This window comes from Suillus subalutaceus, assembly GCF_016647625.1.
Source record: "Suillus subalutaceus strain FC151 chromosome Unknown DFJ58scaffold_1, whole genome shotgun sequence".
Taxonomy (NCBI): domain Eukaryota; kingdom Fungi; phylum Basidiomycota; class Agaricomycetes; order Boletales; family Suillaceae; genus Suillus; species Suillus subalutaceus.
Genome location: NW_024540250.1, coordinates 53,058 through 80,105, shown reverse-complemented (window position 1 = coordinate 80,105; position 27,048 = coordinate 53,058). Strand labels below are relative to the sequence as shown.

Sequence of the window (27,048 nt, the reverse complement as noted above, 5' to 3'; positions counted from 1 at the left end):
TAACACTTTGTATCAAATGCAGACTCGTTAATATATATAAACATTCAACTCTCCGAGCAGCCTGATTGGGATGTGCTCGCTGTAAACATCATTGACAGGCTACAGCTTCTGTATGACTCCAGCAGCCCAATACCGTCATACTGGGTGATGCCTCTGCCCTCTGCGAGTGAGTGCAGTATCTCCTGCTCTGTCCTAGACAGACTCGCCAGTCAGATGCGCGGCGGAGTTGTTGACGCACCCAGCGGCGCCGGCACATGCGCAGCTATGGTAGCGTTTGTGTTAACAGAGTTCAAATACTGACATGGAATACTATTACCTGTGACTCGACGACGACGAATGGAAACATTACGGACCACTGCTGAACTTGGAGTACCGCATAACCTTCGAAGTCTTGAGAGGACGGGCTTTTGACGACCGAGCAGCGCAGAGCATTCGGATATTTACGCGTCACTGGGCATTGGCACTCGTGATCGTCATTCCACTCATACCTACTGTGCATCGAGAGGTGTCACTCGTCAAGGTATGCATCTTCACTCACGCCATTCAAATTTTACCGGTGATTTAGCCCTATTGCAGCGCCGCCATGTTACGCAAAATTCAGCGGCACAAAACGAACACTAGCGCTGCAATTCCCAACATTACACCACGCATCGTGATGCACTGCAGCAACCAGCGCCCCGAATAACCGTATCATTCACGCCAGTGCCATCCTACACGCTTGTTAATGCCCTTCAACCAGATATTAGAGGAGTACCGGAGCCGTGTTTATGGCCGCGGCATACTGTACACAATCATATCACTGCACTTCGTTCCACTCCACCTCGCCGATTTTCCCGTCTCACGGTTCAGTACTCTCGACGATGCACTGTGTGGATGATAATAGCCTAGGCGCCACCCAAACCTCATTCTACTCAAGACATTCTGATGCATCTTACGGCCATGAACAGGCTTGCGACGCGGCTGTGTGCTCTTCATTATCCATCTTTTTGCTTGTCTAGAGTACCCCTCCCCTTCTAACTCGCAAGTAAGATTCCCCCATTTTATCGCATATGCACTTCATCGTACTAAACTTCATTCTTCCGTAACTTTCGCTGCTCTCGTCTTGCTCCAGGACTCAAGACGCACTTTATGCTACGGTAGTTGGACACGCGCCCTTGTGTAAGATTATCCATCATATAATTGTATTCATTGATGTGCTATATGCTACAACGCAACATCCTAACAAAGTTTAACTACCACGTCAGCAAAAGGAAGCACCGCGTCAAGTAACAAAGGAGATATGTTAACGAAGAACAGACGGTAGTGTGGGGTGGTGGTGGACGGGAGTGGGCGTGCGGCCAGTGGGGATACACGGTTGACGTTGAGGATTATATACTGCTCGGTGATGGCTGCAACATTAACTTGAAGCGCAGATGTTGGGCAGAGTCTGGGGTCTTTTCATTGTGAATGACGTGAGGGTGTCCAGACTTTGTGTGCTCAGGGTTTGAATTTGAAGTCGTTCGAAGGAACCGAGAATGGTCCGAATGATCACAAGTTACTAGAAACCGTTCTCTCTTGTCAATAATTTTCCCTCCACCACCGAGCTTCCTATAATCCCACGTCTCGGATGTCTTCATCAACTTCGACCCTTCCAGCCGATTTTAACGTTACTATGTAGAACGTTGAGGCCGGCACTCAACAAGCGACTTCTATTTTCACTGATAATAAAGACAATCATTTTCAGGGTGTCAAACACGTCCCATCGTCTCTTATGCACAAATGTACCTAATGTAGGTGTCGTGGAGCTGAATCTAGGGTGTGGTGTAACAACAGGTGATAAGCTAGCGAACGCCAGGCTGCCAGGACTTGTGATTCAATGCAACAAACCGCAGTAAGTGCTCGTTGGACGTATTCGATGTATTCAATTCACAACCCTATTGTACAGCCTGTCCGCGGTAAACTAGTCAGATCGTCGATAAATTACCACTTCGCTAGACTGGGCAGGTACTCCAAATGCTCATCTTACTTCTATCTGTAGTTCCCCACGCCTAACAATTTGTGCATCCACCACGTGAATTCCAGCCATGCATGACTCCAAGTGGTGATTCTACAGCACGACTAACACGCGTTTCTCCGCTTTTACATAATGGAGAACTTCGCTTGCTGCGATCTTTAGGGGGGGGACTGTAGCGAGCGAGAGCCGAGAAGACTGGAGGCCGCCACTCACACGCCTGTGGGTCACTGGGCTATTCTATTTTTTGTATTGAATCACTTGACGCTGGACCAAGTTTGGTCAGATAATAAGGGGCCCGTTTCTCGTAAGTGCGCAGTGCGCACTGCCCCCGCACTGATCGGACTTTGTTTTTCTCCATTTTCAAACCAGCGGCACAGCAGCACTCCCGAAGTGCGTGTAGAACAGATTTTCAACTGGAATTTGCAGCATTGAGGTAACGTTTACTCCTTGTGATGACTGTGCAGTGTGCATTAATGGTGGGTGCAAAACTGGCTGTGCATTGTTAGTAACACCCCAAAATGGAAGGCAGTCCTCTTAACGGCATGCTGGAGCCAGTACAAATTAAGGGCTCCTGAGTTCACGAGACGCCCCACTTATTCCCCCTCCCAAATGAGAGTTCCATGTCCAACCATAGAAAGGTCGCTATTTTCTGGGACTATGGTGAGTTTCTACGTAGCCGCCTCTGATAACTCATGGGGTACAATTATCCTCTGTCAGAAAATTGCCCTCCCTTGAATTCGCAAGGACATGCCACTGTAAATGGCATTCGACGAATTGCCCATGTCTTTGGATACGTAACGTCGTTCAAAGCATACTTTGACGTGTCCTTGCAGTCCTCCCCCAAGTCTGTCGGGTTTCGCTCTGACCTTCAGTCCTCTGGGGTATCCATAATTGACTGTCCCCACAACGGCAGGAAAGACGTCGTGGACAAGATGATTCTCGGTGTGTATTCCGCAAGGCGCCCGTAGTGTGCATTATGAACTTCATTGCTAGTGGATATGATTGCATTTGCCGTCGATAATCCTTCACCTGCCACTATTATTCTGATAGCCGGTGACCGAGATTATGCCTATGCTGTATCAACCCTCCGCCTTCGACAGTATGATGTCGTTCTCATCGTACCTCCGGCGCCAAATATTCCCCAGAGCCTGGAGTCTCAGGCTTCTGTCGTGGTGGACTGGAATTTTGCTATTCTTGGAAAGCCTACAGAAGCCGATACAGCACCGGTGCGGCAACCTTATCGCAACCTTGACGAAGATATCGTAGAGCGGCTATCACGCGAAATTCGCGATTCGAACGAAGATCCTGCTGTCACCCTCCTTTCCTCGAATCTTCCCACAACACCGGCCCATACGCGGCGTGTCAGTGCAGCAGAGCTGCTGCAGCCGTCAGTATTTGAACAGAATTCAGACACAGCTTCGGATGATGCTACTCAGCCTGCCTCGACGTGGACGCCGAAGAAGGTTGCTAGCACAATCCCTGAGACGCCTGTACGTCCTAGATTCGAGTCTGTGGCGTCGCGGGCTAGATCCGCGACGCAGTCGACGCACAATGTCCCAGACATCGAACAAGGTTCAGGCTCCCCTCTTAAAGAGCACAAAGCACTTTCAAATGAAAGTCTCGTAGACGATTTCGTTAGCTGCGCTAACGAGATTCAGGATGCGACTCAAGGTCCTTTTGCCAGAACCGTTACTGGTCTGGCACGCAATCATGACAATGTAGAGTCTGGTTTACCACCAACCACAAGCTCAAGTAACTTCCCACCATCTCCACCACCCGCCGTCACGTTTAACGTTAATTTGAAGAGCGCCCCCCTCTCCTCTTCATCACACACCCGTACCATCTCGGGCGGCACCCCCATCTCATATGACAACACAACCCAGAACGTTGTGCCTGTTGCAGTGCCCTTGTCACCTGTATCCTCATGGGGGCAGAATGATGTCATTACTGCACCGAATTCAACGAACATCGACCCTACCTCAGCCATGTTGGATAATCATACCGTTGCGTCAGACAAAGCGGCGCTCGAGGATGCCTTTGGAATTGATGACGAAGATGGAGACGACAACAGCAGTACCGACGAGTTTGATGCCTCGACTGACAGTCCACTTTGGACTAAGGTCGACGTTACAAACTCTCCGTCTGATTCTCCTCTCACTCCTGCACATTCTGTCATCACCATGTCTCCGACGTCATCGTCAGCATCGTCTCCGTCGACACCGTCCTTACTGGCTCTGTCCGATTCTGATGTTAGCACATCTAGTGACGTTGACATCGATCCACAACAAACAACGTCTGTTGTCAGTGATAACACAGATAACCCTTCTTCAGAGTGTCAAGCGCCTCTGATCAAGGCCGTGGAAGATGAGATTCGACTCATTGCAACCCCACGATTCCTTCCGCTGATCAATCTGCTTTTGCTGGCAAGGTCGAAAGGGGAGATGAAATCATCAAGATCTACAATCGCTATGAACTTGGTTAAGTCTGACAAGAATTTGTACAAGCGCGTCGGGGTGACGCGGTTCGCGCAATACACTGCGCTAGCGGAACAAGCTTCTCTTGTGAAGCTTACCGCGCAGAAGGGCTCTACATGGATAGAGCTCCATCCGAATTTGTTTAGACAAAACATCGACTTGGATCCTGGGACATCATCCACCCCCATCGATTGTCCATAATAACAATTCCCCCACACCGCCGGATAACACTCCTTATACCAAGACTCCAATTCCATCTTCAGGAACTACCTCATCATCAAGCACCGCGTTGCCTTCGACGATCAAAACACCCGCACTGAACCCGAACGCTACACCTTTTGTGACAGTGCCGATCCCGCTTTGCTTCCAGCCGCTCGTTGCCTGCTTGACGAAAGTTCACAATGACGGGATAGCGGAGCCCCTTCGTTCAGCAGTTGGCAAAGCGCTTGGGTTCGATATACTTTCTGAAGTTGGGACGACCAGGCTGAGGGAATATCTCACTGAAGCCATTGACGCCCGTGTTGTAGAATGTGGTCATAACTGGGTGAAGCTTCATCCTGATGTGCGAAGCGGAAAGCGTTCTTGTTAGTTTGGTTTGCTATCTCTGCGTGTAACGGTTCGAGTTGTTATCTGTTGTATGAGTATGTACTGGGAATCAAGCATTCCCCAGCAAGTTGTATTTTTTAATGTATTTTTTTCCATTTCTGTTCTTCGAGAGTAGACTACTCTATGTAGGACAATACGATCTAGTCTAAGGGCCCTGTACCCCTGCTGTACCTCACTGTCCGCGAATTGCCCTAACTGTGAGGCGTACCCCACCAGTCCGATAGCCGTTCCCACCGGCCGTTTGAGACGTGCAACTCTACGAAAATGAAAGTGACTATGGGTGTGCGTGCGATAGGGAGAGTGCAGTAACGAATAATGGACTATAACGCGTTCTCGAATATTTGAAAGGAATCTAAGTGAGGTAAGGTAGTTAGTTAGTTCGTGCCCAGGGCGGTCCTGCCGCGGAGATCCTGAGGATCGAGTTGATTAGAGGGAGGTGAGATAGTATAGGATGGGGTGGGGTCAGGGTTGTATTTCATAAACAGGAAGTCGACACACAAGTGACGTCCTCGACCTTCGTCACACCGTCGTTGTGATTCCTTGCTCTTTCAGCGGCGCCCATGCAGTATCTCTGACTCGACCAGTATTTCAACATTGGTATTCTGTCAGGAGAGCGTGTCAGCTTAGTACGACTTGATGGGCACAGTTATCAGGAAGAGGTCAATAATGCTCATCACTATTCTGCGACAGCCATTCCAGTCATTGACCCATTCATCGAAATCAAAGGAACACTGAGTCGACTCTATTGTATTGAACAGGCAACAGGTCTTCTATGTCGAGGGCAATTGTGAGGTATCCTCGCTTACGGGACTTGATTCAGAACTTGACCGGGATCAAGCGTGGTATTCCCAGTCCACACAAGTTCACAGTAATGCCATACGGAAACCATAAAGTCCCGCAGGTGTTGTGCAAGTCGCTCAAGATGCGTAACAAACGCGGAAATTCTTGATACTGAATGGGGAAGTTTGAGAGAGGATGGAAGGGCCTGTATTGTCTTCGAAGGCGGGTACGTCGTGGAATGGGTTTAAAAATGCACATATAATATGACCTGGTTGCCAAACAGCATGGTAATGAGAAATAACTATTACTATCCATGGCCAAGTACTATCCTCAGAAAGTTGTCAAGAAAACTTTCATTGCGACGCACCCATGACCAAAATTTCCAGCAGCTCCTTTGTGTGCTTCCGAATCCTAATATTTATGTCATCCTTCGGTTATAATCTGCCACACCAGCCCTTTTTATTTGATACCATCATGATGAATGACAACGAAAGCAGTAGAATGTTTCAATGAAGAGTAGGCTAGAGCACTTTATCGATCGACTCCTTGTGGTCGTCGGTCAAGCTTTCAAACTTTCAAGCATGAGATATGCAATGACTAAGCACTCTACATATGTAAGCTAACCTGACTTACTACTATTAGTGGCTACCAAGCGCTAAGCATCTTCAACATCTACCCTAGCTTCTCCCCACAAAGGCCTGCTCCGTCCATGCATTCAGGGCGACTCATCAGAATTTCAGAGCAACCGCGGCTTGACGGCTTACGTTTGCTGCTCTTGAATGGATATTAAGACCCACTCGAGAAATTGACTGATTTCGAGCTTGTCCTCTTTATCGACGAGCACTCCTCGCAAGCGAATTGTCAAAATGGAATCGACAGGGTTGCGGGTACTGATGATGCCGTCATGATGCATAACCATAAATCGTGCAACTGGTTATTTACATAAAAGTGCTGATAACATGTAATAGCTTCAAGCCGTTCAGACGAACGGCAATAACTCTTAGGATCCGACTCTTCCCTCGTGTATATCAAGCCCAGCCATTCGTTTTTGCGTCTTTTACGTCTGGGTTAAGGCTCACCCGCACCATGATGACAAGTGTGCATCCTAACGCACAGGCAGGCTTCGCGACTGGGACGAGTGAATCATACGATCGGTGGGTGGACTATTTTCCCGGTCCGTATTCGTTAATCCTATTGATTTGGATGCATCTAGGGTTCGCCCCTCGTATCCAGCCGATTGTGTTTCGTATGTTCGCAGACAGGTACCCAAGAGCACAACGCCGTTGGAAAATCGTCGAGTGAGTCAAATCATTACTTCTACACTTTCTCTCCTCAATTGGCTTTCAGGATTGGGGCAGGAACGGGCATTTTCACCCGTGCCTTGTTGACTCACCCCGAATGGGCGACGAGTATTGGCACTCTGAGAGCCATTGAACCAAGCGAGGGCATGCGTAATTATTGGACGAAGTGCGTCCAAGACCATCGCTGTACTATTGTCAACGGGACATTTGATAACACCGGCGTGGAAGATGGGTGGGCAGACCTCATTATCATCTCGCACAGGCGAGTAGCTCTAGACTGGATTCGGTGCAGATTTTCATCCCTCGGTCATATAGGCATTTCATTGGTGTCTCGACTATGGGAAGGCATTCACTGAGTTCGCTCGTATCTTGAACAAGGACGGGGCGGCTGTATTTGTATGGTACCCTCGCAGATAGGTTCTCTACTGTAATTCTCTCCTACACCAAATTTTCTAACAGCGCTGCAGGGAGGGCTGCAGGTTGGGTTGCGCAGGTCCAGCATTGTATCGAGGCCCGTGGGAACGGCAGTCCCCGATTTCGCCTCGATGTCTTGAGGCAGGCGTTCTCTACCCCCGAGTACACGTCGTTATTTCATCCCCAGGAAGAGAAACAATGGGCTCATCATGGTGTTGCTACCGAGCAAACTGTCACAGGATCGCGTCCTCAGTTGGAGTTATATTGCAGTGCTCCCTCCAGATGAGAAGGCCAAGGTAGCGGAGGGCATCAAAGTTATTCTTGAGCGAGGAGATGGTAAAGTCTGGATCAACAAGGAGCAAGGGCACGTATCAGGACCCGCATATGGCTCGCGTAATGATATCAAGAAAGAAGTAGAACTTGTTAAGTAGCCGTTCATGGGCTCGCGGATCTTTGGGGATCACCGGCTTGGGGTGTTCTGAACCATATACTTGACAGACCTGGATACGGAAGGAAGAACAGTCGTTCCTATCATACTTTCGTACTATATCGGCTCTTTCAATGCATCGGATGGTGATTCTCGTATGTCCGTTCTCGATCTCCCCAACTCTCCCAACGATTGTCCGACCTTCCCCGGCTCGCAACCTTCCGGTGATTCGGACGCCAATGACAGTCGACACGTGAGCTGCCACGGACCTGGTTTGGTCGGTATGGACGACGGCACAGATAAATTTACAGTGGGAACCGAATGATCTGGATATCGATGAAAGGTGGTCAAATCACGAAGAGGTACTTGGATTGGGCAGGCTGGGGATCTGAGGCCTCTTGAGGTGAGAGGACAGGACGTCGGCGGCTGGGTGCTCCAATCACATGTATCGGCGCCCAGGATCCGGATGTACAAATTGTTGATGTACGATCAGCATAACGATTCCGAAGAGTCGATCGAGGTTCCATGTCACACTATTTTGACACTATTCCTGCAGTTGGACTTATTGTTGACTAAACGAACTTCTAGATTATCAGCGCAGCGAACCAATGACCACACGACAAACACGGATACTTATCCAACCCAGGTATACGTGTCGCGTGTCGCGATGCGGTAGCCCCCGATTGGCGTGGGGTATTAGAAGCTCGTTCATGATTTAAAATGCCCTGTCGATGAGGTTCATCCTATCGTCCTTCGTTTCAATTCAATAGTCATGTCATGCTACAGCTGCCTGGCCTGCCCGTTCCTGACAATGCGTAGCTATCCTCAGTGTTGCGACTTGTCTTGGGTGGTAGGAGTGATTGCTCAGGCTTCTTTTGTTAGATCAAAGGGTGGCTTTCCTCTTCCCCTTCCCCTCCCAATTGGAGACTTCTGGGACACTCGCTTCCCCCCTCCCAAGTAAATATCTAACTTGACTTTTTATTTTTCGAATGTTGACCATGTTCGATCATAATCAGCGCATTTTTCACTGTAGCGGGATGGATTAAGGAGTACGGTCCTCTAATCACCGTCCGCGCAGGAACTGAGAAAGTCGTCATTATTGGTCGTCACAAAGTCAGTCACTTCACGTTAAGCTGTCATTCCCCGGCCTACCATTCTTTTGCAGGCTGCAGTGTCCATCGAGAAGCAGGGAGGATCACTAACTGATCGTCCTCACACGAATACTGGACAAATGCTTACCGGCGGAGTGATTATCGGGTTTGCGCCCGCTGGGGAGAGGTTCCGTCGGATGCGCAGGTTTGTAGTCTGTCAAAGAAACAGACCCATCTAAATTTGCAACGTGATCTAGAGCACTACATACGCACCTCCAGCCCAAGGCAGTCGAGGCATATCAGGCTTTGCAAATGTCATTTGCGAATAACACGTCCTTACCCTCTTGATAATCCATCCAACTTCCGGCACCACCGCACTAAGGTAAGCGGTTTATTACATTCGGGTCAAGCATGATACTATGTCACTTACGGGTATTTTGAAGCTATGCTATGACGACGATTATACAGTGGCATTTGGCAAAACTACACCCACGTCTGCGACAGATCCTGAAGTTCAAGCTCTTCGCCAGCTCATCACTATATTTGGTATAGTCCAGCGCCCTGGCACCTACCTGTGGATTCGACCCCCTGGCTCAAATACTTTCCTTGGTACGGTCAAACATTGAAACAGGGGTTTGAGAACTACCGAATACTTCGCTGAACAGATGGAAAGCCTGAAACAATGATTAGTACATGTCTCTGATCTGCCAGTCTTCGATTGACCTATCCATTATTCCATAGGAGAGCAATGCGGACGTTAGCCCTTGGTTCGGAAACCATTTGCTAGAAAACGCACATCTCTATGGCTTGACAGAGATGGAGATGGATTTTCATGCTGGGGCTGATTCGCTGGGGTCTCTTGGTTGGTTGTTTTCGATGACACGCGACTAAAACCAGGTGTTAGACTGCTGCGGCAATATGCACCGTGCTAATGGCGGCGGCATGTTTCTCCGAGGAGCAAGTCAAAGTCCACGCCGAGCTTCATGCGATTATCTGAAGGTACTGAGGTAACTCAGTTTCCTACATTGTAATTCTATCGATTCAATGATTTCCTCACCAGGCATCGACTTTTGCTGACCAACAACCCCTTCCTCTGCTGGGCACCTTCATCTTTGAGGCTGTGAGATGGAGACGGTTAGGTTCCTATCTTTATTGTCGGTCCCGCACCTGAAGTTTGCGTCACTCAGGATTTTCCTCGTCGGGCGTGACCTGGGCAAGTGCTGTTCGAACAAGTTGTCGTCCGAAGAATAGTCTGATATCCATCGACAGCAAAACTATTGTATTCCAGCTGGGACTACGATACTCGGCAACCTTAGTCACTTGAAGCATCGTCCTTCAAACCGCAAATGTGCTAGCAATGACTGCGTCAGAGCCATCTCGCGAGACCCCAAAGTCTACCTGACCCTAACGTGTTCAAGGCTCAGCGTTGGATTGGTGACCAAGGTCACCTGAGAGACGGTCTCACGTTCTTTACCTACGGGTTTGGTCGGCGGGTAAGTAGCGTCTTTCAGGCTATACTATCTTTATTGACCCTCATTCTACCATATGCCCTGGTCTACATGTTGCGAACAGGTAAAGGTATCCTTGCATGCACATGGTCTATCAGCTCATTTTGCGGATCGGTGTCAATAAATTCGTTCCTTATTCTTTGAGTCTTCCAGCTCGCTTTGGATCCTACGAGGCCGCTGGATGACATGGGGTTTCTGGATGCGGGGGGTGCCCTATGTTTCGTGCCCTATTGATGTCAAACCGAGGGTTCCAGAAATGGAGCTCAGGCGCATGTTACAGAATTATCCTGATTTCGAATGAAAAGTCTCGAAGCCTGGAGTCGTCATTTGATGCAGGAAACGAAGACTTAGAAATGATGATAATCTAATTCGTTGTTCCTCTAGGCCTCGCATTGCCATCATGACATTGACATTCAACGTCTTGAATTTCCCATATGAGCATCAATTTTTGGCCAGAACACTGGAGGCCGACTAGAATCAGACGCTGCCAGCTGGTACATTGGTTGCACCCAATCCTTCACGACTAATCACTAGACACAGGACACTTCTGATTGCGACGAGTATCACAGAACCGCACGCGCTCACACGCCGGGTTTCCCTTGTAAGGTCACCACGAGCGACACCGCAGTTGTGTATAAGTACACCCATTTTATTCCATGTTCTGTGGGTCACCATGCTATTTTGTATTGAATAAATGGCTTGACGCCCGTGGAAGATATCTAGTGAGCAGATAATATAATGGCCTCCGTGCTGGTCGGACTTTGCTTTGGTCCAATTTCAAGTCAGCGACATGGTGGGCGTAGAATCTAGCTATTCCTTAGAGATTTGTTTGCAGAACAGCATGTTCAATTTACATTTATCCTTTCTAATGTGTGCAAACACTAGGCGCTGGGCGTCCAGTGAACACTGCACGGGAGGGCGCCAAAATAGCCTGAGAAGCGGTTTAACGGCACCTCGACGCCTCGAGTTCGAATTGAGGGACTACGTACCCGTGCCAGCCTGAGTCCACGACTTATACCTCCCCTTCGCCAATGCGAGCTTCATGTCAAACAATAAAAAGGTCGCTATTTTCTGGGATTATGGTGAGTTTCTACGCATACTACTCGCCTCTGATCATATGTTCATGGAGTATATCCTCCGTCAGAAAATTGTAGCCCTCCCTCGAATTCGCAAGGACATGCCATTGTAAATGGCATACGACGAATTGCCCATGTCTTCGGATACGTCACGTCGTTCAAAGCATACCTTGACATATCCTCACAGTCCCCCAAGTCTGTCGGGTTTCGCTCTGACCTTCAGTCCTCTGGGGTGTCCATGACCGACTGTCCCCACAACGGCAGGAAAGACGTCGTAGACAAGATGATCCTTGGTGTGTATTCCGTAACTAGCGTCTGTACCATGCACTATGAACTTTCGTTTGCTACTAGTGGATATGCTTGCATTTTCCAACGATCATCCTCCGCCTGCCACCATTATCCTGATAGCCGGTGACCGAGATTATGCCTACGCCGTATCAACCCTCCGCCTTCGACAGTATAATGTCGTTCTCATCGTACCTCCGGCGCCAAATATTCCACAGAGCCTGGAATCTCAGGCTTCTGTCGTGGTGGACTGGAATTTTGCTATTCTTGGCAAGCGCACAGAAGCTGGCACAGCACCGGTACGGCAACCTTATCGTAACCTTGATGAGGATATCGTTGAGCGACTGTCGCGAGAAGTCCAGGATTTGAATGAAGATCCTGTTGTCACTCTTATTTCCTCTTCCCTCCCCACTGGCACACCGCCTGCCCATATACAGCGTGACACTGTAGCAGAGCAGCAGCGGCCACCAGTGATAGAAAGAAATACGGACTCAGGGCATGCTGCTCAGCCTGGCACGCCGAAAAAGGCTGCTAGCACAATCCCTGCGACACCTGCACTTCCTAGATTCGGGTCTGCAGCGTCGCGAGCTAGATTCGTGACAAAGTCGACGCAGACTGTCCCGGACACAGACCGAAGCTCAGGCTGCTCTCTCAAAGCGAACGATGCACTTTCAGTTTCAGATGAAAGTTTCACAGACGATTCCGTTAGCATAGCCGATGAAATTCAGGATGCGAGTCACGATCCCTTCGCCACAGCCCCCAGCTCGAGCTCGAGTTCGGGACTGGAACGCAACCAGAACATTGCAGAGCCTGACTTAACCCCTACCATGGGCTTGAGAAACGCTCCACCATCCCCACTTCCTGCCGTTCCGTATAAATTGGATCCGCAGAACGCTTCTCTTGGCTCTCCGTTCCAGACCAGTATCATCTCAGGAGGCACCTCCGTCTCGTACGGTAGCACACCCCAGAATTCTGTGCCTGCTGCGGTGCCCTTGTCACAATCAATAGACGTCGACCCTACCTCAGCCATGTTAGATAATCGCATCGTTATGTCGGATACAGCGGCAGTCAAAGATGCCCTTGGATATGGCAACAAAGACGGAGACCACGACGGCAGTGCCGACGAGGTTGCAGATGTCTCGATCAGCAGCCCACTTTTAACTAAGGTCGATAATTCCTCGCACGCACAGGTCGCGAACTCTGCCAAATCGTACCACACTGCAGGCGATACTTACATTGTAAAATCTACTCTCGTCAGTGATTCTCCCCCCAGCCCTGAACCTTCTGTAATTCCCATATCTCCGACGTCATCGTCGGCACCATCTACATCGACACTATCGACACCATCGACACCATCTTCATTGACACCATCTTTATTGACACCTTCCGAGTCATCTTCGATCGCCTCCGATTCCAACGTTACCATGGCTAACATTGAGATCGGATCACAACAAGCAACGCCTATTATCACTGATAACAAAGACAAATCCTCTGGGCGTCAAGCACCTCCTATCGACCCCGAGTCCGTCGAGGATAAGATTCGACGCCTTACACCACCAAAATTCCTTCCGCTGGTCAATCAGCTTCTACTGGCAAGGTCAAAAGGAATTGTGAAACCATCAAGGTCCGACATTGCTAATGACTTAGTTCGGGTTGACAAGGATGTGTACAAGCGCGCGCGCGCAACGAAATTCGCGGACTATGCTTCACTAGCGAAAGAAGCTTCTATAATCGAGTTTGGTGGGGGGACGACTCGAAGCAACTCATGGATAACGCTGCATTCAAGGTTCAGACAGGAATTTGATGCACCAAAGTCATCAACTCCTTCAACTGATCATAGTAACAATCCCCCTGCACCACAGAATAATATTTCTTGTGTCAATACTTCATCCACGGCCCCCACGCCGCCGTCATGCACCGCATCGCAGGAGGCCACCAAGCCAGCTCCACTGAGCCCCAGCCCTCCACCAGTTGTGCCGATCCCGCCTCGCTTCCAGCCACTCATCACCTGCCTATCTAAAATGCACCAGAATGGGCTGTCGAAGCCCTTTCCTTCAACAGTGGGCCTAGCGATTGGACCCGAGATATATTCTAAAGCTGGGGCGTCCAGTCTGACAGAATATTTCAATCAAGCAGTGGATGTTGGTGTGGTGCAATGCGGAGGAGATAGTAGTCATGCGTGGGTGAGCCTCCATCCTGATGTGATGAGTGGCAAGCGCTCTTGCTAGTTTGTTCTGTGCTGTCTCCAGGCGTTACGGAGCTTTATCTTCACTTTGTAATTATCTGTTGTATAAGTATGTGTAACTTAGCTAAGACCTACGCCGAAAGGCAGTGATACTCAAAGCTTGTGTTTCAGTATCGCGAACAGTATTTATGTAGATTACAAGGACTCCCCTTCGGTCGGCTCCATGACAATACATTGTGTTTACAGTAGCAAGACTCCTTCGGTCGGTTGTATACAACAATACTTTACAGTAGCAACTCAGGAAATACAATATTAGCACAGTCTTGTCCTTCGTTCGCCTCTGCGAATAGACACATCGTGTCTCTTCGCGTTCTGACCCTCGATAGTACCGTGTACAACTGACCGTGAGCAAAGGGATCCGTTCAAAGGTCGAGCACGGTTCGTGCCAGCGTCAAGCCTTGACAACCATTAAATGTAGTTGCATACGCGAGTCATAAAGAAAACTGTCTTCGATTCACAGTCCACGACGAACGGTTTGGATGAAACGCAAAGTTAATGCGGGGAATGCAGTGGCTTTCGAAAGTATTGATGAGTTATACTTCAATAAATCGACGATGCAGAGCAACTATCCGCACGCGCGCGTTTCTGACCAAGCCCTTTTCCACCGAGAGGTTTCGTTGGATGGCGCAAATGCAATTCTGTTAGAGTGCAGGTGATGAGGAAATACTCCGGGATGGGGGGTACTGTAATAGTATTGAAGAAAGATAATAATGAAAAAGAAGAGGCTGGACAGACCCATGACGGTTGAGGATTTCCTTCACATTACTGATGGTGCGGTTGATATTATTGGTCCTACATTCTTCCCGCTAGTTCGGCTACAATGCCATCGAAGAATTTTGGTAGGAACTTACATGATGATGCCCACAGAGCCGTGCATCATGGCTTCATAAGAGACAGCTTGGCCATTGTCGTTCTTGTTTTAGATGCCTGTAGGACTCGGTGAGCTTGTGTACGTACCTTGAGCAAAGCATTCTCGATGTTCTCTTTCGGGACACCGGCGTCTTTTGCGCGTGGGACGGCAGTGGCTAGCATAGAGTTTTCTTCAAGGATCGGTGATCCGCCATCTAAATGGGGGGTATAAGCGGCTGGAGAGGATGTGCTCGAAAGTTACATACTCCTGGCAGCGGCAAGAATGTCCTATTAGCAAACACATGTAGCGCGTTCATTAGGAAGATACGCATCAGGAAAACCCTTCGATACAAACCTAGACTAAGGATGTCGAGCTTGACAAACTTTTCTCTGATTCATTATAATTTCACAAAAGCAGCAACATTTTGAAAATTTTCGGGACAATTGATCGAATAGGCAGTCAAGGAATATGTGAATTTGTTGATGCTACAGTCCAGCACCATGGTGCTTACCTGGTGGATTCGATCCCCTGGCTCAAATACCTTCCTTGGTACGGCCAAATATTGCAATGGGGTTTTGATAACCACCGGATACTGATCAGATGAACCGCCTGAAACAATGATTAGTACGCGTCTCTGATCTGCTGGTCTTCGACTGATCTCAATTATTACACGAGCACAACATGCATCCGTCTCCGTCTCAGAGGTGCCAGGCTCATCCGTTGTTGCCATCCAGCTATGATGCTTTTTTTGTCATCGAAAGATAGCAGGAACAAAGTGCGCTCCGCCGATAGCGGCATAATCATCACGACTCATGTAAGGAAAGTTCTCCACAACGTGCCACAAAGCAGGAGCAGTGACAGGCAACAACCAGCCAATCAGATACTGATCACGAAGCGCTCGTCGAACTCGAGACCTCGAAAAACTCGAAAAACTTGCGTAAAACACAGGAAGATACGACAGACGCGTCATCAAGAAGCTCCTGATCCGACACCACCAGAGAAACGCCGGGAGGCAACAGCGAAGACAAAGTCGAGGACAAAGGAGAAGATGACGAAGCTGCAGCCATGGCAAGTCAAACGCGATGGTGATCAACAGCTGAATGATGTATTTATTGACAATATAGCGGCAGAACGAAGGGAATGTGTGAGCTTCACAGACAGGAGACCCGGGTCAAATGGAACGACAAAGAAAAAAGTGCTGACAAATCAGATACAAATAAGGATGCGACATCCGGACACCAATAACGTTTGTCATTGTTGTACAACTTTACAGTATAATACCAGTAGCGCCTGGTGTTCTATGGGTCACTGCACTATTTTGTATTGAATAAATGACTTGACGCCCGTGAAGATATCTAGTGAGCAGATAATTCCGTGCTGGTCGGACTAATTGCTTTCTTCGCTCCTTCAAGCTTCAAGCGCTGTGCGTCGAGTGCTAGGTAGTGAACACTGCCTCGCGAGAGCGCCCAAAAATAGCCTGAGAAGCGGATTAACGGCACCTCGAGTCCTCGACGCCTCGAGTTTGAATTGAGGTATTACGTACAGTGCCAGCCTGAGTCCACAACTTACTTATACCTCCCTTCGCCAATGCGAGCTTCATGTCAAACAATAAAAAGGTCGCTATTTTCTGGGATTATGGTGAGTTTCTACGCATACTACTCGCCTCTGATTGATCACAGGTTCATGGGGTATATCTTCCGTCAGAAAATTGTAGCCCTCCCTCGAATTCACAAGGACATGCCATTGTAAATGGCATACGACGAATTGCCCATGTCTTCGGATACGTCACGTCGTTCAAAGCATACCTTGACATATCCTCACAGTCCCCCAAGTCTGTCGGGTTTCGCTCTGACCTTCAGTCCTCTGGGGTGTCCATGACCGACTGTCCCCACAACGGCAGGAAAGACGTCGTAGACAAGATGATTCTTGGTGTGTATTCCGTAATTAGCGTCTGTACCATGCACTATGAACTTTCGTTTGCTACTAGTGGATATGCTTGCATTTTCCAACGATCATCCATCGCCTGCCACCATTATACTGATAGCCGGTGACCGAGATTACGCCTATGCCGTATCAACCCTCCGCCTTCGACAGTATAATGTCGTTCTCATCGTACCTCCGGCGCCAAATGTTCCACAGAGCCTGGAATCTCAGGCTTCTGTCGTGGTGGACTGGAATTTTGCTATTCTTGGAAAACGCACAGAAGCCGACACAGCACCTGTACGGCAACCTTATCGTAACCTTGATGAGGATATCGTTGAGCGGACTGTCGCGAGAAGTCCAGGATTTGAATGAAGATCCTGTTGTCACCCTCATTTCCTCTTCCCTCCCCACTGGCACACCGCCTGCCCATATACAGCGTGACACTGTAGCAGAGCATCAGCAACCACCGGTGATACAAAGGAATGCAGACTCAGGTCATGCTGCTCAGCCTGGCACGCCGAAAAAGGCTGCTAGCACAATCCCTGCGACACCTGCACTTCCTAGATTCGGGTCTGCAGCGTCGCGAGCTAGATTTGTGACAAAGTCGACGCAGACTGTCCCGGACATAGACCGAGGCTCAGGCTGCTCTCTCAAAGCGAACGATGCACTTTCAGTTGCAGATGAAAGCTTCACAGACGATTCCGTTAGCATAGCTGATGAAATTCAGGATGCGAGCCACGATCCCTTCGTCACAGCCCCCAGCTCGAGCTCGAGCTCGGGACTGGAACGCAACCATAATATTGCAGAGCCTGACTTAATCCCCTACCATGGGCTTGAGAAACGCTCCACCATCCCCATTTCCTGCCGTTCCGTATAAATTGGATCCGCAGAACGCTCCTCCGAGTCTTGGCTCTCCGTTCCAGACCAGTATCATCTCAGGAGGCACCTCCGTCTCGTACGGTAGCACACCCCAGAATTCTGTGCCTGCTGCGGTGCCCTTGTCACAATCAATAGACGTCGACCCTACCTCAGCCATGTTAGATAATCGCATCGTTATGTCGGATGAAGCTGCAGTCAAGGATGCCCTTGGATATAGCAACAAAGACGGAGACCACGACGGCAGTGCTGACGAGATTGCGAATGTCTCGATCAGCAGTCCACTTTCAACTAAGGTCGATGATTCCTCGCACGCACAAGCTGCGAACTCTGCGGAATCGTACCACACTGCAGGCGATACTTACATTGTAAACTCTACTCTCGTCAGTAATTCTCCCACCACCCCTGAACCTTGTGTAATTCCCATATCTCCGACGTCATCGTCGACGCCGTCTTCATCAACACCATCAACACCATCAACACCATCTTCATTGGCACCTTCGTCTTCGATCGCCTCCGATTCCAACGTTACCATGGCTAACGTTGAGATCAGATCACAACAAGCAACGTCTGTTATTACTGATAACAAAGACAAATCCTTTGGGTGTCAAGCACCTATCGACCCCGAGTCCGTCGAGGATAAGATTCGACGCCTTACACCCCCAGAATTCCTTCCGCTAGTCAATCAGCTCCTGCTGGCGAGGTCAAAAGGAATTCTGAACCCATCAAGGTCCGACATTGCTAATGACTTAGTTCGGTCGGACAAGGATGTATACAAGCGCGCGCGCGTAACGAAATTCGCGGATTATGCTTTGCTAGCGAAAGAAGCTTCTATAATCGAGTTTACTCGAAGCAACTCGTGGATAACGCTGCATCCAAGGTTCAGACAGGAATTTGATGCACCAAGGTCATCAACTCCTTCAACTGGCCCTAGTAACAACCCCCCTACACCACAGAATAATATTTCTTGTGCATCCATGGCTCCCACGCCACTGTCATGCACCGCATCGCAGGAAACCATCAAGCTAGCTCCACTGAACCCCAGCCCTCCACCAGTTGTACCAATCCCACCTTGCTTCCAGCCACTCATCACCCGCCTATCTAAAATTCACAAGAATGGGCTGTCGAAGCCCTTTCCTTCGACAGTGGGCCTAGTGATCGGACCCGAGATATATTCTATAGCTGGGGCGTCCAGTCTGACAGAATATTTTAGTCAAGCAGTGGATGCTGGTGTGGTGCAATGCGGAGGAGATAGTGGTCATGCATGGGTGAGGCTCCATCCCGATGTGATGAGTGGCAAGCGCTCTTGCTAGTTTTGTCTGTGCTGTCTCCGGGCGTTACGGAGCTTTACCTTCACTTTGTAATCATCTGTTGTATGAGTATGTACAGTGTAGCACCGCGGTCCTTTTGCCACCACATTTTAAACTGTATCCTATTGTACAGTAGGTCAATTTCTCGAAAATCGTAACAGACAGTAATACTTCGATATACATATAAATGCTATAAACAAACATTGAGAGCTATCGACGGCGATGTGAGTATGTTATATCAAGATCATTGAAAACAATGTTATCTAACACGATATTGAAGCAGTACACGGAAGTGCTGAATAGCGTGATGCTTGCGAGACACACTCGCCAAGATAAGACTGTCACAAATCATCTGTTTTCACTGCTATGTACTCCGTAGCACGAACAAAGGAGACAATCAGATATCTGTTGCAGGGTGAAATGATGTTTGAAGTATATTTCGTATCCTACCAGCCTAAAAAAAACAATCAACGGGTCTACTACATGGCCTCAATAGAATTTGCAAAGGTAGGCAAAACAACCAACTCATATCACACACAACATCGCAGACATGATTCTTCCTCGTATACTGTAACAATCTCGGGTGAGACCTCACCTTCAATATATTACTTAGTGTTGACACGAAAAAAAGAGAAGTTATGCTTGAGGTGGCTAAAGGACCGGTCCTATACTGTATTATAAATCAAGCGTTTCCGAGCAGAGAGCTGTATTCCAGGGAAGTCGACACACGGGTGACATCCTCGTCCTCTTCTAAAGCTTCGACGACATTCGAGACACTGTCTTTTTCATCGTCGGTGCTTTCTTGCTCTTCCAGCGGGGCCCATCTAACCTCCCTGACGAGTATTTCAGCATTGGCATTTTGCTGGATGTACTGCCGAAGTCCGTCTTCTAACTTGAACAACTCGTCGGGAGAACATGCCAGCTAGGACTCGGTAGGTTCAGTTCTTGGAAACAAAATTTGAAGGCGTACCTCTATTCCGCGACTACCACCGGAGTCATCTTCCCATTCATCGAAATCAAAGGCACACTGAGTCGACTCTGCTGTGTTGAACAGGTCTTCTATATCGCTTGGATCGAGAGCAATTTTGAGGTATCCTCGTTGACGGAACATGAACTTGACTGGAGCCTGTCGAGCACTGTAACGGTATTAAAGAGAGATAATAATGAAAAAGAAGAGAGGCTGGACGGACCCATGACGGTTGAGGATTTCCCTCACATTACTGATGGTGCGGTTGATATTATTGGTCCTACATTCTCTTCTCGCTGGTTCAGCTACAGCGCCATTGAAGAGTTTTGGTAGGGACTTACATGATGATGCCCACAGAGCCGTGCATCATGGCTTCATAAGAGACAGCTTGGCCGTTGTCGTTCTTGCTTTTGGACGCCTGTAAGACTCAGTGAGGCACAACAGCAGACGGTAAGCTTGTGTACGTACCTTGAGCAAAGCATTCTCGATGTTCTCTTTCGGGACACCGGCGTCTTTTGCGCGTCGGACAGCAGTGGCTAGCATAGAGTTTTCTTCAAGGATCGGTGACCCGCCATCTAGATGGGGGGTGTAAGCGACTGGAAAGGATGTGCTCGAAAGATACATACTCCTGGCAGCGGCAAGAATGTCCTATTAGCAAACGCGTGTAGCGCGTTCGTTAGGAAGACATGCAAAGGAGGAGGCTTACGTTGGCGGCTTTACCGTACAAGATAGATTTCTTCGCGTCTTCTGCACCTTTTCGTTGTTTTATTTTGGACCACTTGACGCGTTGGATATGAGTTTCTGAAGGCCCGGAGTTGAGACTAGATCTTACTTTATTATGACCTGAAAACGGCGTTGAGCTCCTGGAAAATGATCGTGCATATGATGCGCGCGGCCAGGCAGTCGCTAGCCTTGAACGGAGCATCCAGCAAATTGTAGTGTATACGCCGGTCAGTTGAACTACTTTGAAGTAATTGCCTAACACCGTGACGTTGACGTGACCACGGCGCTGTCCCTGAGCATAATTAGACATGTTGGAATTCTTCAACTTGCACGTGTCGCCAACTTGTCGGAGTGCAAGTCGCAACGGCCTTCCTCTAGATTAAAAGGTCATGAACCGTTATCGGCATGACAGAATATCTAGATTACGAGGTCTTAATATACACACAAGTATCCTTGTGACTGTACATATTGTAAGTAACGGTAGTACCCTGCAGTTGTCCAATCTTAGACCGTTCAACTTAAACCAATCAGGTATATTTCATTGGTGGTGGTGTGTCAACTCTCTCGCCAGGTTTCTCCACACCAGCCTCCGCGGCGCGGACAGCGCTAGCGAGATCGAAATGGAAGAAGGGAGTTTCAATGGGGACGATAGGCACTGTTCCCGAAGTGGGAGGAAGGGGCCCGCTGTGGGCCTCGATATCTTCGATGCCTAAGCTGGAGGCATCATCCCATTTCTCACGGCGACCGCCATGGTGGGGTACAACAGGTGCGATTTCGTCAGAGAGCTGAACTGCTGGGGTACCGATGCCGAAACCTGCGGCTACTAGAGCACGCCGGATCCAGGGTGACAGGATGGTAGCAAAATGAAACTATAGTGTTGCATTGCATTAGCTAGGCAGCATGGTGGGATAAACACTGTGACTGACCTCTATAGGACGGTTTGCCCATCTCTGGACTTCGTTCCGCGTGTCTACGAGAGCTTGGACAGCCGTGGTGTCGATATGGGATCTAGGAATAAAAAATGAGCGAATTGATTCGTGAAAGGAGACCAAGGTTAGATGTCTTACACTCCAGAGAAGTCTAGCACAATAGCATGAAGAGCAGGTCTTTCATTGTTGGCTGCCTCCGCAGCCTGGGAGTTGCCACGAGTTGGTCCGGGGTCGTTCCAGGGACGATCGGCCAACTGTATCGTGCTGAAGTCAATCCCACGTCGCATGTTCTCCTTCACGTAATCGACGATGGCGGAGTTGACGAGAGAGCAGTTGGGGTATAGGTAGCTTTCTTCGAAACGGTAGACGATCACACCCGGAGTAGGAGGGTCAACTTTGACATATTGATTCGTTACGCCATCCTTGCGCAACGGAACGAAGACTTCTCGTGACTCCGTTGAGTTACGCGTAAGGGTAACTTTCCCAATGAAATATCCTCTGGGGTGTGCCATGCGAATCAGAAGTAAGGCGAACGATGTCGCGATGGAGGTGTAAATGCCGTTCTCGATAGACGAAAAGACGGTGACCAGGACTGCAGCCCACCAAATGATAAACTCGAGGGGGGAAACGCGCCAGTAAGTGTATACTTGGGAAGGTGACGCGACAAGACCAGCGACCGCGTGGATAATGACTGCTGAAAGCCCGGCGTTAGGGATCCAGTAAAAGGCTGGGGTAAGGCCATAGAGGGCAACGATGACAACCATCGCAGTGAAAATACCAGCCAAAGGAGTCCGCACGCCTGACTGCGACTTCAAGGCAGAACGGGAGAACGATCCTGTAGCGGGATACGCATGGAATAAAGTGCCGAGCGTGTTCGTGACGCCTATGGCGATGAGCTCTTGGTTGGGGTTGATTTTATATCCATTGACCCGTCCAAATGCTGCAAGTAGTGTGTCAAAAGGGCATGCCGGTCAGATAATCAGTGGCTTACATTTGGCAATGGCGATGTGCTCAAGGAGGAGAATTATGGTAGCAACAGGAAATTGTGGCGCGAGGGCCTTGACGAGCTCGCTGTCGATAACAGGGGAGCCCACATCTTGGAACCCTGGAGGAACAGTTTCCAAGATTGCAATCGGATATTTACCGGAACTGGTTTTACGGTGTCGGCAGTACAGCCAAGCAGCTATGGTCAACACTATCACCACAAAAGCATTTCTTGTGACTGAGACGAAAAACAAAAGTCGGGCTGGACAAGACGCTATAAGAGTCTCTTCATAAGAAGACTACACAGATCACAGCTTACCTCGTCTGGGGTACCGCTTGGATAATTGTTTACAAATGATGCTAATTGCGTAGAGCGAAAAAAGGCCTGTGAGACCCCAGGCAGCATCTAGAGCCGTACGAGGAAGTCCCTTGAGGGTATTGATGATAACTTCGTACGTGGCAGCTCGAGTACTATGAAGTATGTCACAAAAATGCGTTTGGCTCGAAATGACACCACTTACTTGAACCCGCTGATACCCATAAGGCTAGGAACCTGACCTGCAACTATATTTATCGCAGATCCAGTCATATACCCGCTGACTGCCGGTGCAGGTATGAGCTCGACAAGCCAGCCGAGGCGCAAGAGGCCAATCCCGAGTACGATAAATCCACAAACAAAGGCCACTGTGGTGGCTATCTGTGTAGCTTCCCATTTATCAGGGTACCTTGAATCCACATAAATGATGATTTGAGCTATGGTTTGCGACATGACTGCCACTGGTCCGATAGAGACATCTTTCGAAGTCGCAAAGAACTATAAGCAAATTTAGCGCCGCGATTATCCAAAGTAGCGTTCACGTACGCAATATATAAGAACGCCAACGAAGGATGAATATAGACCGTACTGTGGGGGAAGCGTCGCAAGCTACGAAGGCTTGTCAATAAACGAGAACGGGATTTAAGACAAAATATTACTATTGCATATGACATTCCCTGTGGCACTAGCACCATTCCTACGGTAAGGCCAGCAATAAGGTCGCCAGTAAGCCATCCCCAATCTGAAAACGTGTACAATTAGCCTGAGAGTGTACAAGAAATAATGAAATGTCTCACTGTATCGCGAGATCCATCCAAGGATTGGGAAAAGACTGGTTAAGTAATTCACCGCCTGGAACAATACAATCCAGATCAAGCACTGAAGAAAAGTATATGGATTTCATACCTCATGCCTTGGATCTCTCACAAGGCCCTTCAAATAAGTCTCGGTGGAGATTGTGGTGACTGTCTGCTCGGGATTTCCGATAATTCTATTGCCAACACGTTTTGCTGAAAGCATGGTCGAACTATTAGGAAAGCGGGGATCAAGCTTCAAGCACAGTAGCTCAAATGGGAATGAGAGGTACTCTCGCGTAGATGGGCGCTCGGCGCTCGGTACAGGAGATTCTGCGGCTTTGTTGAAGGCAGCACTGGCTCCAAATGAGAGTTCGCACGTAGCACAGCTATATGATCTGTGACGAGAGTTTCGAAGAATGGTTGCTGCGCAAGCAAACCGGGATAATTTGATGGCAGAAACTTTGGAATATCCATTTTATAGATGGGGTGGTCCAAATTAATCCATCGGCGCTTCAGCATACGTTCTTTCTGTGAAGGATACCTGGGCGGCGATGTCGACTGAGCACGCCATTGATGGTTGAATTGACGATAGTTACTTCAAACAGATCTGCGGGATTCGGTACTACGGTGCGCTGAGTTGAAATTTATCATCTATTCTCAGTCGGGCATGAATGCATGATTACCAACAGCTTCGGGTATTTACTGAGCAAACGTTCTGTTCCGCAATGGATCCTGTATATGACAATATTATCAGGGATTGTCGTGTTTTGATCATAAATGGTGCTATCGAATATAGCATATAGCGTGATCCAGGGGTCCTTCCCTGCATATCGGAACGCAGGTGCCTCCCGAAGCGGTTCATCATGTTCAGATTTGGCGTGGCATGCGCACTGATTCCGCAGCCACGGCATGGAGTCGGCGCGAACCGTGTCTTTCAGACTGGTTTCACAAAATCATCAACGACGACGATCGAGGTCGTACAATATGGCGGCTGCATGCTACCTTTAGGACCTGGTGCGAGGTTTGTCGTTCGAAGTCCAAATACCTTGCAAGGTACAATTCCGTTAGAGAACAGCGTGAGAGTCTCTTCAATGAGTGTCAAGACAGGCGACAGTCATTCACACACATGCATGCGATTCGTGGAGAAAGCCTTTCCTGGAAGTTAGTGTCACATGGACCTATTGGAAAACAAAAGTAATTATGTAAATCATTATAACAGAGTGTACCTTGCCAAGTAAGTTCGCGTGCAATGTGCATGTCCAAGGCAAGGGGCGACAACGTTAACGTTGTTGCTATACCATCCCGTGCTATCCACAAGGACAACGTTTCTCTCAGGGTCATGCTTGACAAGTTGTCATTGACAGAGGCTTCACAATGATTACTGTATGCGAGACCACGTACAGGCTCATTGACAGGGTGCGGTACGCCCTGACATTGATATTAATTCGGATCAAATCGAGGGAGATGTGCGCTAACCTGAACGTTCTTTGTGATTTGCGAAAGCCTTGTCAAGTTATGCGTGACAGTATGAGTTCAACTAAGAAAGCTACATAGCAGTTAAGGGTACCTCCGAGTCTGCCGTAAATGGTCACGTGTAACGTGCTCTTTTGCGCTGTCCACTTGTGTTGTACCGTGACATACTTGTGTCGCTGTCAAGACCAGAGCGCAGTGCGCCTGTATCACGAACAGATATCACGAACCTGTCAGTAACGATATCGATTTATGTCTATTCACCCAAAGCCTGTGCCTCTCGTGGCACCTGGACACACTCGCCCAGTAACTCACCTTTCTTTTTCACCACTGCAAGACGATGGCACCTATCTTCTTGTGTCCAGCTGCAAAGATGGCAATCCGATGCTTAGAGAATGGACCGGTGACTGGATAGGCACATTTTTGGGTCACAAGGGTGCAGTATGGAGCACAAAGCTCTCTCCGGATGCTTCGCGAGCGGCATCAGGAAGCGCTGACTTCACTGCGTGAGTTTGCCCCCCCCAATTGCCACCTTGGTTCCTTCCTTGCTAATCATAATTGAATCCAAGAAAAATCTGGGACACATATTCAGGAGACGTGTTGCATTCATTCCCTCACAATCATATTGTTCGAACTGTGGCAATCTCTCCGACGTGTTCTCACCTTCTTACTGGCGGTCAAGAGAAGAAGGTCAGAATATTTGACCTTGGACGGCCAGACGCAGAGGCAGACTTCCTTGGCGATGTCGGCCTACCATCGCATGATGGAACTGTAAAGAGCGTAGTTTGGGTTGGAGAACATACCGGTGTATCTGCTGGCGAAGATGGTATCATCAAGTTTGTTGTAATATCTCACCATAGCAGAACGCCACTGACGATAATGTTGTTCAGATGGTGGGACCTGCGCACGCAAAAACTTACAACAACTATGACATTCCCTAATCCCATAACTTCGATGGAACTATCGCCGCAAACCAAGCGTCTGGTTGTGACATCAGGAAAAACTGTCGCATTTATACCTGCTTTACCTAGTGGTACTCCAACACATAGTCTCAACCTAGCGTACTCGCCATCATCCGCATCTGTTCATCCTATCCTTCAAGACCGCTTTGTCACAGGCAATCTTGGTGATGAGTGGGTCAGGGTCCATGGAATGGATGGGGAGGAGAGGGAGATCTTGAAGGGGCATCACGGACCTGTCCACTGCGTCGAGTTTAGCCCTGACGGTGAAGTATATGCAAGCGGCAGTGGTGCGTTTTCCTCCTCCTAACGGCAGGGATTCTTATCTGATAAGGCGTCGATTACACTACTTTTCAGAGGATGGTAAGGCTTGTGTGAACAAAATGACCCGGATGATATTGACGGGTATAATGTCACAGGTACAATTCGTCTCTGGCAAACAACACCCGGGAAGGCATACGGCTTGTGGCAAGGTAATGCTAGTGGTGGTTAGGAGAGAGTGGTTGGGAGACACCGTACACCATCTAACATCTTTAGGTCATACATTGTCGATTAGTTTGTGGAAATGTTCGTTGATCGAGCAAGGGGATACACCATGTAATGTCAGGAAGTTTACAATTCAATCATATTATACTGTTTCCAATCTACATGACCATCTGCATTCGACAGCTATTGGTCTTGCAATCTGTTCCCAATCATACTTCCATTGGGGTACATACCGGGAGTACCCGTGGTGAAATGATA

General features: G+C 48.7%; 10 protein-coding genes across 10 annotated transcripts; 7 read left to right on the top strand and 3 right to left on the bottom strand.

Moving 5' to 3' along the window:
• Positions 1-2,431: 2,431 nt before the first annotated feature.
• Positions 2,432-3,933, top strand: DFJ58DRAFT_484 (NYN domain-containing protein). Its single transcript, XM_041380607.1, has 4 exons — positions 2,432-2,653; positions 2,711-2,935; positions 2,987-3,745; positions 3,799-3,933. Exons 1-4 carry the CDS (start codon positions 2,614-2,616, stop codon positions 3,861-3,863), a joined length of 1,089 nt encoding a protein of 362 aa, XP_041251071.1. The 5' UTR covers positions 2,432-2,613; the 3' UTR covers positions 3,864-3,933.
• Positions 3,934-6,506: 2,573 nt separating this feature from the next.
• Positions 6,507-7,999, top strand: DFJ58DRAFT_902653 (S-adenosyl-L-methionine-dependent methyltransferase; the record flags this gene model as incomplete). Its single annotated transcript, XM_041394830.1, has 5 exons — positions 6,507-7,151; positions 7,201-7,420; positions 7,470-7,555; positions 7,614-7,782; positions 7,808-7,999. Exons 1-5 carry the CDS (start codon positions 6,940-6,942, stop codon positions 7,997-7,999), a joined length of 879 nt encoding a protein of 292 aa, XP_041251070.1. The 5' UTR covers positions 6,507-6,939.
• A 3,422-nt stretch (positions 8,000-11,421) lies between these two features.
• Positions 11,422-12,171, top strand: DFJ58DRAFT_693157 (limkain-b1-type NYN domain-containing protein; the record flags this gene model as incomplete). The annotated part of the gene is made up of 3 exons (XM_041383409.1): positions 11,422-11,676; positions 11,739-11,963; positions 12,022-12,171. Coding segments are annotated over exons 1-3 (414 nt in total), but the record flags the coding sequence as incomplete, so codon positions are not given.
• An 812-nt stretch (positions 12,172-12,983) lies between these two features.
• DFJ58DRAFT_751904 (uncharacterized protein) lies at positions 12,984-14,272 on the top strand (the record flags this gene model as incomplete). Its single annotated transcript, XM_041387794.1, has 1 exon — positions 12,984-14,272. One exon carries the CDS (start codon positions 12,984-12,986, stop codon positions 14,181-14,183), a length of 1,200 nt encoding a protein of 399 aa, XP_041251068.1. The 3' UTR covers positions 14,184-14,272.
• An 804-nt stretch (positions 14,273-15,076) lies between these two features.
• On the bottom strand, positions 15,077-16,180 carry DFJ58DRAFT_740276 (uncharacterized protein; the record flags this gene model as incomplete). Its single annotated transcript, XM_041387083.1, has 5 exons — positions 15,958-16,180; positions 15,562-15,659; positions 15,316-15,337; positions 15,158-15,264; positions 15,077-15,127 (listed from the first exon to the last, which is right to left on the bottom strand). Exons 1-5 carry the CDS (start codon positions 16,115-16,117, stop codon positions 15,077-15,079), a joined length of 438 nt encoding a protein of 145 aa, XP_041251067.1. The 5' UTR covers positions 16,118-16,180.
• A 153-nt stretch (positions 16,181-16,333) lies between these two features.
• Positions 16,334-17,573, top strand: DFJ58DRAFT_409 (NYN domain-containing protein). The gene is made up of 3 exons (XM_041380256.1): positions 16,334-16,688; positions 16,755-16,979; positions 17,038-17,573. The coding sequence occupies exons 1-3, from the start codon at positions 16,649-16,651 to the stop codon at positions 17,343-17,345; spliced, it is 573 nt and encodes a 190-aa protein (XP_041251066.1). The 5' UTR covers positions 16,334-16,648; the 3' UTR covers positions 17,346-17,573.
• A 1,357-nt stretch (positions 17,574-18,930) lies between these two features.
• DFJ58DRAFT_751897 (uncharacterized protein) lies at positions 18,931-19,163 on the top strand (the record flags this gene model as incomplete). Its single annotated transcript, XM_041387793.1, has 1 exon — positions 18,931-19,163. A coding segment is annotated over one exon (207 nt), but the record flags the coding sequence as incomplete, so codon positions are not given.
• Positions 19,164-19,575: 412 nt separating this feature from the next.
• On the bottom strand, positions 19,576-21,131 carry DFJ58DRAFT_751895 (transcriptional regulator TACO1-like protein). The gene is made up of 8 exons (XM_041387792.1): positions 20,959-21,131; positions 20,833-20,904; positions 20,753-20,774; positions 20,595-20,701; positions 20,468-20,544; positions 20,350-20,415; positions 20,130-20,295; positions 19,576-20,081 (listed from the first exon to the last, which is right to left on the bottom strand). Exons 1-8 carry the CDS (start codon positions 21,049-21,051, stop codon positions 19,842-19,844), a joined length of 843 nt encoding a protein of 280 aa, XP_041251064.1. The 5' UTR covers positions 21,052-21,131; the 3' UTR covers positions 19,576-19,841.
• Positions 21,132-21,197: 66 nt separating this feature from the next.
• On the bottom strand, positions 21,198-24,478 carry DFJ58DRAFT_751891 (sulfate transporter family-domain-containing protein). The gene is made up of 10 exons (XM_041387791.1): positions 23,985-24,478; positions 23,876-23,930; positions 23,738-23,820; positions 23,625-23,687; positions 23,284-23,576; positions 23,082-23,233; positions 22,770-23,024; positions 21,917-22,718; positions 21,776-21,857; positions 21,198-21,718 (listed from the first exon to the last, which is right to left on the bottom strand). Exons 1-10 carry the CDS (start codon positions 24,096-24,098, stop codon positions 21,377-21,379), a joined length of 2,241 nt encoding a protein of 746 aa, XP_041251063.1. The 5' UTR covers positions 24,099-24,478; the 3' UTR covers positions 21,198-21,376.
• Positions 24,479-25,474: 996 nt separating this feature from the next.
• Positions 25,475-27,004, top strand: DFJ58DRAFT_751889 (WD40-repeat-containing domain protein). Its single transcript, XM_041387790.1, has 5 exons — positions 25,475-25,851; positions 25,915-26,181; positions 26,236-26,594; positions 26,662-26,667; positions 26,724-27,004. Exons 1-5 carry the CDS (start codon positions 25,598-25,600, stop codon positions 26,795-26,797), a joined length of 960 nt encoding a protein of 319 aa, XP_041251062.1. The 5' UTR covers positions 25,475-25,597; the 3' UTR covers positions 26,798-27,004.
• Positions 27,005-27,048: the final 44 nt, after the last annotated feature.

Bases quoted from the DNA above. Each gene is read 5' to 3' on its own strand.
- DFJ58DRAFT_484 (XM_041380607.1), top strand. From the start codon at position 2,614: ATGTCCAACCATAGAAAGGTCGCTATTTTCTGGGACTATG. The intron at 2,654-2,710 runs GTGAGTTTCTAC...ATCCTCTGTCAG, and splicing joins CGCTATTTTCTGGGACTATG to AAAATTGCCCTCCCTTGAAT. The intron at 2,936-2,986 runs GTGTGTATTCCG...CTTCATTGCTAG, and splicing joins CGTGGACAAGATGATTCTCG to TGGATATGATTGCATTTGCC.
- DFJ58DRAFT_409 (XM_041380256.1), top strand. From the start codon at position 16,649: ATGTCAAACAATAAAAAGGTCGCTATTTTCTGGGATTATG. The intron at 16,689-16,754 runs GTGAGTTTCTAC...ATCTTCCGTCAG, and splicing joins CGCTATTTTCTGGGATTATG to AAAATTGTAGCCCTCCCTCG. The intron at 16,980-17,037 runs GTGTGTATTCCG...GTTTGCTACTAG, and splicing joins CGTAGACAAGATGATTCTTG to TGGATATGCTTGCATTTTCC.
- DFJ58DRAFT_751895 (XM_041387792.1), bottom strand. From the start codon at position 21,051: ATGCTCCGTTCAAGGCTAGCGACTGCCTGGCCGCGCGCATCATATGCA. The intron at 20,905-20,958 runs GTAAGATCTAGT...CAACGCGTCAAG, and splicing joins CGTTTTCAGGTCATAATAAA to TGGTCCAAAATAAAACAACG. The intron at 20,702-20,752 runs GTATGTATCTTT...CCCCCCATCTAG, and splicing joins CATTCTTGCCGCTGCCAGGA to ATGGCGGGTCACCGATCCTT.
- DFJ58DRAFT_751891 (XM_041387791.1), bottom strand. From the start codon at position 24,098: ATGCTTTCAGCAAAACGTGTTGGCAATAGAATTATCGGAAATCCCGAG. The intron at 23,931-23,984 runs GTATGAAATCCA...GTATTGTTCCAG, and splicing joins TGAGAGATCCAAGGCATGAG to GCGGTGAATTACTTAACCAG. The intron at 23,025-23,081 runs GTAAGCTGTGAT...CGTCTTGTCCAG, and splicing joins CAAGCGGTACCCCAGACGAG to CCCGACTTTTGTTTTTCGTC.
- DFJ58DRAFT_751889 (XM_041387790.1), top strand. From the start codon at position 25,598: ATGTCTATTCACCCAAAGCCTGTGCCTCTCGTGGCACCTGGACACACT. The intron at 25,852-25,914 runs GTGAGTTTGCCC...ATTGAATCCAAG, and splicing joins GGAAGCGCTGACTTCACTGC to AAAAATCTGGGACACATATT. The intron at 26,182-26,235 runs GTTTGTTGTAAT...AATGTTGTTCAG, and splicing joins GGCGAAGATGGTATCATCAA to ATGGTGGGACCTGCGCACGC.